Raw genomic sequence first — 8,638 nt, forward strand, 5'->3', positions numbered from 1 at the left:
CCAACTCAAAAAAAAAAAAAAAACCAACTCTTTCTCGGTCATCACAGTGAAGCCCCAAGGAAAACTCTCGTGGCCCAGCTAGGTTCAGGTGCTGACCCCTGCCCCAATCCCTGTGGTCAGGGAGCTATGGTACTTGGATTAACTACACCTGGTCATCCGCTCACCTCCAAGCAGGGAGGTGAAAGCAAGTCAGAAGGGTTGCCTGTAACTAATACAGCGATGACCTCCTGCCACCTACCCTGCCCGATAGTACCATATTTCCACATAGCCATGCAGCCTGGTCTCATTTAATAATTCATGATCTCCAAATTCAGGTGGGTCCTAGTGTTGCCCAGCACAGATATTATCCCACCAGCTCCCTTCCAATTTCTACTTCCTAGTTCCTAGTTCTCCCATTTCTGTGGCAACCATTTTATTCCTCCTCCCTCTTCCCTAAACATCTATCACTCCTCAGCATCTACCATCTCGGCTGACCTTGACTCCTGCTAGCCTGAACAAACAGAAGCAGCCATGCTACTATCAGTGAATATTTACAGAGCATCCACCACATGCCAGGCATTATTCAAGGTGCTTGGCATACAGCAGTGATCAAGAGAGACAGTCCCTGCCCTGGAGGAGCTGACACTCTAGTGACAGAGAATAACTGATGTGGTGCTTAGGGTGTGCCAGACACAAAATGACCCTATGAGTTACACACTTTTATCGCACCATTTGACAGATGAAAAAACCGAGGCACAGAGAAGTTAAGAAACATGCCCAAAGTCATGCATCTGGCCAGTGGTAGAGTGAGAATTTGAATCCAGGCAGTCTGGAGACAGAACGTGACTCTGTTCTGTGTATATCTGAGAATACTTTTGACCAGTACCTGTTTATTCACCGTCATCCGTACCCATGTCCTCTGCTTTTCCACCCACTATTAAGGATGCCTCTATTCCCTGCTCCACGATTCTTTCATTCTCTTAGGCCAGTTGCCTTCACAAGATTGCAATTATGAACACGAGCAGCTCAGACATTCATCCTCACACCTTCAGGAACCGTATGGAAACCGGCTCTCCCCTGACCATGCCAGTGAGAATCCCGAGGAAGGCTCTGATTGGCTCAGCTTGTGTCACATGGGTATGGGATGGGCAAGGATACATGGTCCCTGCTCTTTCTAAGGCCAGTCCCACCCAGCATGCTCTCAGTCTCACCCCTGCACCTACTGAGGGACATCACTCCAGTGAGTCTCCCCTTTGCCAGTGTCTCCGCTCTTGATGGGATCTTCCTCCTGCAACATGCTACCATTTCTCCCACCTTAAATGAACCCCCTGGTCCCACTTCCCCTACAGTTGCTGCTCCATTTCTCTGATCCTTTACTGTAGATTACTCAAAAGAGTAGTGTATACTTGTGTCTTCCGTTCTCCTTCCAGTCTCTCCTGAACCCAGTCTAGGTTTGTGCCCAACAAGTCACCAAGCTGCCCCTGCCAAGGTCACCCATGACTCCACATGGCTAAATCCAATACGCAATGCTCAGTCCCCATTCCTATAGTGCCATCAGCAGCATTTGACATATTTGACCACCCCCTTCTCATTGAAATGGTTTGTTTACTTGGCTTCCCAAAAACCACATTGGTCTCTCAGTCTCTTGCTGGCTCCTTTCATCTAAACCCCCTCACCCTGGACTGAGGCTCAGTCCTCGGCTCTCTCTCCTCCCCAGCAACACACTTCCTCGAGGAATCTCATCAGGTACCATAGCTTTAAATACCATCTATAAATCAGCACCTGTCAACTACGTATCTCCAGCCTGACCTCCCCTCTAAACTCTAGACTTGAATTTCCAAGCACATTGGAAAATGGCTCAATTGGATCTCAGATTGAAGGGTTCCAAACTGAATTTCTCCTCTCCCCTGCACTCCAACCTGCTTTGACCACAGATTCCCTATCTTGGGAAATGACATTTCGGTGCTTCCTCGGGCACAAAACCTCACCATCATTCTTGACTCTTTTTCCCACAGCCAGTCAGTGTGCAAATCTGGTTGACTCTGCCAACAAAGTGTGTCCAGAATCCAACCTCTTCTTTATATTTCTAAGCTATCATTCTCTAGTGTAAGCCCTATAAAAGCAGGAATTTTTGTCTGTTTTATCCATACCTATGTCTCCAAGGTAGCCATAGTAGTTGCTTAATATTTGTTGATTGAATAAAATATAAGGATAGTAGAGTAAAAAAGTACCTCAGAGGCCAATAGGTCCACCCTCCTCACCCCTAAGCTACAGGGGAGGGAAATGTCCAGGATCACACAGAGTCCATAAAGTAGGAAAATGTCCAGGATCATACAGTGAGTCACTAAGACTGTGAGTTCAGATGCAATAGTTTCTTTCTCTCCTCCTCCTCCTCCCCCTCTTCTTCCTCATTCTCTCTCTTCCACCTCTATTTCCTGTTCCATGATTCTTTCATTCTCTTAGGCCAGTTGCCTTCACAAGATTGTAATTATGAACTCAAGCAGCTCAGACATTCATCCTCACATCTTCAGGAACTGTATGGAAATTGGGATCTCCCCTGACAAAGCCAGTGAGAATCCTGGGGAAGGCTCTGATTGGCTCAGCTTGTGTCACATGGGTACGGGATGGGCAAATCTGATTGGTCCACCTGGAAAATGTGCCTGCCCCTGTAGCTAAAAACTGGTATCTGTTAGCAAGGCATGCAGAGGGTTTGTGGGAGAGGGTCAGTGGCCAGACACCAACTTGCCCAGCCTTCTGATGGAGGGCCCCCCAATTTTATTTTGTGCAGGTGGAGGTTCTGGCACTTGGAGCTCTGCAAGGCCATTGCTCCCCTGCAGGCTGCCTGGGATGCCTTCTCCCAGCCTGTTCCAGACAGCTGTAACCAGATGCTGATCCAACTTCTCTTGTGTGGCTCCCTGGCTGCTACTGCCGCGGGTATGACCCATCACTGGCTGGTGTCCTCGCTGCTTTATCCTCTAGGACCTTCAGCCATGATGGCTATTGTCTGTGGCCTCCTGGTCTTCATGGGTCTGGGCCTGGTGCCCCCAGTCCGCTGCCTGTTTGCACTCAGTGTGCCCACCCTGGGCACAGAGCAGGGCCGCCGGCTGCTGCTGTCATATAGTACTGCCGCCCTGGCCATTACTGTGGTGCCAAACGTCCTGGCCAATGTAAGCGCAGCAGGACAGGTGCTGAGGTGTGTCACCGAGGGCTCCCTGGAGAGTCTGCTCAACACCACTGACCAGCTGTGTGCAGCATCCAGAGCTCTGGACCCTGCAGGCCGAGCGGGCAGCCGAGACCTGACATTCGAGACCCAGGGCAATGGCTCTGCCTTCTGGCTTCACATGCGTGGGGTCACACAGCGGGTCCTGGAGGATTTCTCTGGCCTGGAGTCCCTGGCCCAGGCAGCAGCACTGGTGACTCAGCAGGTGGTCACAGGGCTGTTTGTGCTGGGCCTGCTGGTAGAGTCAGCCTGGTACCTGCATCGCTACCTGACGGACCTGCAGTTCGACAATATCTACGCTACACAGCAGCTGACCCAGCAGCTGACACAGGCCCAGGCCACACACCTGGTGGCCCCTCCACCTGCCTGGCTACTCCGGGCAGCCCAGCTGAGACTGTCCCAGGAGGAGCTTCTGAGTTGTCTCCTGAGGCTGGGGCTGCTTGCCCTGCTCCTGGTGGCCACAGCTGTGACAGTAGCCACAGACCACATGGCCTTCCTCCTGGCACAGGCGGCCGTGGACTGGGCTCAGAAGTTGCCCACTGTGCCCATCACGCTCACGGTCAAGTATGATGTAAGTGTGAAAGTATGAAGATGAACAAAGAGCCATTTCCTTGAGGGAAGGGGGAGGATTGGTTCAACCTTTGACTTGCAATTAAATTTCGCTTGCCAAGTCATAACCGTTGAATGGCCTCTAAGGCCCTGGGCTATGAGTAGATGGACTTGAGTAGATGGACTCACTTGATTCCCACAATAGCCTATAACGTTCTGTTTTCAAGGGATTCTATTTTCACTCCCAGTTTCAGGTAAGGATGCTGATATCCAGAGTCCTTAAGATAACCTTCCCCCAAGGTCACTCCTTTGACAAGTGGCAGCATGTTCTAGACTCATTTTCCTCATTTGTATAAATTGGATCGATCCTCTTCACCCTACGAGGCTAGTATGAGTCTTAAAGTGTGGTCATGTCTCTAAAAACTCCATGCCACATTAAGAGATGTTTGATAAATAGTGGTTATTGTTAATAGTGCACATCTGTGTGAATTAGACTGGAGGAGGGCTTTGGAAGGTCTAGGTCAGGTGTCAGCCAATCATGGCCCCAGGATAAATCCAGCAACTTCCTGGTTTTGTAAATAAAGTTTTATTGGAACTCAGTCACGCCATTTGCCTATGTATTGCCCATGGCTGCTCTACCCCACAAAGCCCAAAATATTTACTATTTTAATAATAGTATGTAAATGTCTAATGTCTACTTACGATTGGATGTATTTACTATCAGATCAAGAGTTGTGTTTTTTTGTCTTTTCTTTTGCCACAAAACTTTTTATTTTTTTATTTTTAACAGTGAGATCTCAGCCAGGCATGGTGGTTCACACCTGTAAACTCAACCTCCAGCCAGTTAGGTCTTATAATAGTAACTATCAGCATTAACCAACCCTACTTAGCTTTTCTTCATATCTGCACCCATGCTTTAGGAGGCTGAGGTGGGAGGATCACCTGAGCCCAAGAGATTGAGGCTGTGGTGAGCCATGATGGTGCCACTGCACTCCAGGCTGGGTGACAGTGAGACCCCAATGAAAAAAAAAAAGGAAGAGACAGAGAGAGATCTCACACAAAAGTCCACTGTATAGAACATAACAAAGTGGGAGGATCACTTGAGCTCAGGAGTTTGAAACCATCCTGGGCAACATAGTGAAACTTGTTTCTACAAAAAACAAACAAACAGAAAAAGAATAAGCCAGGCATGATGGCGCACACCTGTAGTCCCAGCTGCTCAGGAGTCTCTACCTAAGACTCCCATCAGCCAAAGACAGCCCAACACCTGTCTCCACCCTACTTCATGCTAGCTCTATAATCGTAGCAGAAATTTTTCTTCTTATCCAATTTTACCTCTTATTGAAGTAAATAAAACAATCAAATCCACCATACTTTGCCTAGGTGCTATTACCAGTTTAGTCACAGCAATTTATGCATTAACACAGAATAATATTTTTAAAAATCATCTCTGATTCTCTGGGAAAGCCTGAGTCAGCCATGCCCATTCTCTCCCTCCAGCCAGTTACGTCTTATAATAGTAACTATTGGCATTAACCAACCCTACTTAGCTTTTCTTCATATCTGCACCCATGCTTCAGGAGACTGTGGTGGGAGGTTCACCTGAGCCCAAGAGATTGAGGCTGCGGTGAGCCATGATAGTGCCACTGCACTCCAGGTTGGGTGACAGTGAGACCTCAACTAAAAAAAAAAAAAAGGCGGGGAGAGAGAGATCTCACACAAAAGTCCACTGTATAGAACATACCAACGTGTCAGACCCTGAGCTAACAATAAAAATAGACTATATTTATCAAGTATTCATGATACACTAGGAAAGTGTTTTTCAAACTGCACAAAATCAATGTAATCAATTTAGGGGATCATGGTCAGCTTTTAAAAAATACTAGAAAATTAATGGAGTATATTGTAGGTGATAAGGGTTAATATTGTTTTGTGAATTTCTCTTCAATTAGAATACAATCTGTGCTTTGAAGGTAAAATGCATTTCTTACTGTAGAGAAAGGTGTCAGGCAATGTTCTGTGTTCCCTGATTTACTGTATTTCATAAAATCTAAAAGGCCGCCAATTACAAGTCACATCATTAATTTTATGTCTCCTTGGGCCAGAAAGCACTACCAATTAAACCTTGACACAATGCTTTCTTATCCCTTAGAATTTCAGTTGTATTTGTACAGAATAGTTCACACCTTATCTCATACAGTCTCATTTTATATCTTTCTCATGTATACATAAAAAGAAAAATAGGAAAGTAACTGGTTAGTTTTCCTAAAACACGCTCCCATACGAGCCCGACCAACTCTTCTGAATGACTCGTGCCAAGAAGCCTGTGTCGTGTGTCTGAGGCTTCTCCCTGAAGCCATTCTCTGTGCCTTTAAGTGCAGAGACACCCCACAATTGTCTCCAGCATTTTCTTCCAAGCCATGGACACCCACTCTACAAATTTCGGTGCCAGCACTCTCTGATCCTCTAGGGAAGCCTGAGTCAGCCATGCCCACTCCTCATGGCTTTAATGTTCTTTTATCTTTTCCGGGGGCTCAGGGAGTATCTCCTACTTTCAACAGAAGGATCTAGGGCACAGCAGGCCAGCCTTCTGCTCCTGGGTTAGCGACTCAACATAACCCAGCTCTGTTTATTCGCACAAACCTCCTTCTGGAGGTTGTTCCTTGGTGAGAAAATACAGGTAAGGGTGATCCCTCAAAAGCGAATATTTGCTTCTGTAATGTCACATGCATGTCCAGCTGCTCTCCCCTCAAAGGCACTGCAATCATTCACTTCTAAGCTAAACCAAAGCAGGATTATTTTTTGGGACATCTTGAAATGGCCACCAGTCTCCACCCACATGCCGACAACGCATATGACCTAAATGAGATAATGGCATGAGCCCTCAGGCCAAGTTTCTGCCTGCACATGCAGGGTCAATGGCCTTGGCTGCTGGACACAGTTACACATTTTATGGACTTTAAGTCGCCTTCTGATTTCAAAGATGCTAAAATATGGAAAAATATGCATCTCGAAATGGATGAAGTAAGGTAGTTCCTGTCAAAGCCACCGTGATCCTATGAGATAGATGTTACTATTATCATACCCATTTTATGGATGAAGATATTGAGGCTCAGAGTGGAGGAACTTGCCCAAATTCACCCAACTCATAAGTGGCGGACCAGGGCTGCACTGTGATTCTGTGGGGCCCAGACATGTTTACCTTCATGGGGCCCATCCTTCCTAAACAATCGATGATGGCAATGGTAAAAGACAAATATATTAATATTAGCTCATGAGACATAGTCTTCCGCTTAAAAGTTCATTTTGTTCTTCTGATTGTATATGAAATAAAACATTTCCGTGGGATCCTACAACTGTGGGCCCTAGCACTTGCCTACTGTGCTTCACAGAGAATTAGACCCTGGCAGACAAGGATCCATCCTAGTCTGTCTCCAAAGTTCCAGTGGTTAGCCTCTGACCTCCCTGCCTCTCCAGATACCACTCTTTCATGTTCTGACATACCCATGGAAACCGTAGAGCTGGGTGCTTATGAGCAGGTTAGGGCGGCCCACCCCAGCTGGGACTGAGCCCTGGGTGGGCCGCAGGTAACCCATGGTGGCTTTGGCCTTCTCAACTTTTCACAGGGCCTCCACCCCACAGGACTGTGCATATTTGGTGGGACTAGTCACTAATGGCTTGCAGGAGTAAATGCCCATAAATGTGAATTTGTTTTCTTTAAAATATTCTGCTCAAAGATAATAATGGCAATAGTAACATTTGGATGGTGCTTTTTTTATTTGACAAAGCCTGTTTCAGACTCCCGTTCTCATTTGGTCCTCCTCAAACCCTGGGAAGCGAGGGTTATTTCTGCACCCGTTCTGCTGATGGAAGCTTGGAAGGCTGGGTGAGCCTCCCGAGTGGTGCGGGACAGGCAGTGGCGGGTTGTCTGTTGACTGACGTTTTCCTCCTTTTTGAAGGCGGCGTACACCGTCCTGAGCTTCATCCCCTTCCTATTCAACCAGCCGGCTGCAGAGAGCCGCTTTCAGTCCAAGCACACTTCCCACCAGTGGGAGCTCGGCCTCACCTCGGCGCACTGCATGCTGCTGCCCGCCCGGCGCCCTCGCGCCGCCGCTCCCCTGGTCGCCGGGGCCCTGCAGCTCCTGGCCTGCTGCACGGTGCTCCTGGAGGCCTATGCCCGCCGCCTGCGGCACGCCATCGCCGCCTCTTTCTTCACCGCCCAGGAGGCAAGGAGGGTCCGCCACCTGCAGGCCCGGCTCCAGCGAAGATACGACAGGCAGCGAGGCCAGCAGTTGCCGTCCAGGACCCCCTCCTGCACCCGACATCCGGGCCTGCCTGCAAGCCCCGGTGTGGATAGACAGGCTGGCGGCATGCTGGACCCCTGGAAGAACCAGGAACAGTGTGGCAGAGCTTTGGAGTTGCCCAGACCAGACCGCAGCTGTAACCTTGGCCCTTCTGTGGCATCCCTCTGTGACCTCCGGCAGGTCACCTCACCTCTCTGAGCCTAGGTTTCTACATCTGCATAATGACAACGAATGTGACCGACTTGGCACAAAGGAATGTGGTAAGGAGGTATTGGGCATGATAGGCCTGGATCAGCAGTAAGGGACTATACAAAGGTCAAGTCAAGGATTACGTTCTTCCAGGCCCTTGGTAGGTGGGTGAGGGCTCTCAGCTGCATCACCTGCCTTCCCTGCTAGATGGAGACTTTGCATCACGAACTTACCTGAATGCTCCTGGATCTTAAGTATATGCCTCGGAATCCTCCAAGCTTATTTATGGTAATCTAAAATGTTGGTTGTATAAATAAATGTATTTATTAAGTCTTAGATTATGTTATTCCTCTGCCTCAGATTCCTTCAGGGACTTTCTGTCTAGGATTGCCAGGCT

The 8,638-nt window shown here is 48.2% G+C and overlaps 1 protein-coding gene across 1 annotated transcript in view; it reads left to right on the top strand.

Annotated features, from left to right (window-relative positions):
* Positions 1-8,147, top strand: part of OCSTAMP (osteoclast stimulatory transmembrane protein) — a gene marked incomplete at its 3' end in the record, with an annotated part of 10,387 nt that extends 2,240 nt beyond the window's left edge. Inside the window, exons 2-3 of the mRNA XM_008071693.2 lie at positions 2,768-3,770; positions 7,708-8,147. Of these exons, the coding sequence (XP_008069884.2) occupies positions 2,768-3,770; positions 7,708-8,147 (1,443 nt within the window). The remainder of the gene's footprint in view (positions 1-2,767; positions 3,771-7,707) is intronic.
* Between the last annotated feature and the right edge of the window lie 491 nt (positions 8,148-8,638).

The sequence above is a fragment of the Carlito syrichta genome, unplaced genomic scaffold (assembly GCF_000164805.1).
Source record: "Carlito syrichta isolate Samal-C Ts95f unplaced genomic scaffold, Tarsius_syrichta-2.0.1 Scaffold314626, whole genome shotgun sequence".
NCBI classification, from domain to species: domain Eukaryota; kingdom Metazoa; phylum Chordata; class Mammalia; order Primates; family Tarsiidae; genus Carlito; species Carlito syrichta.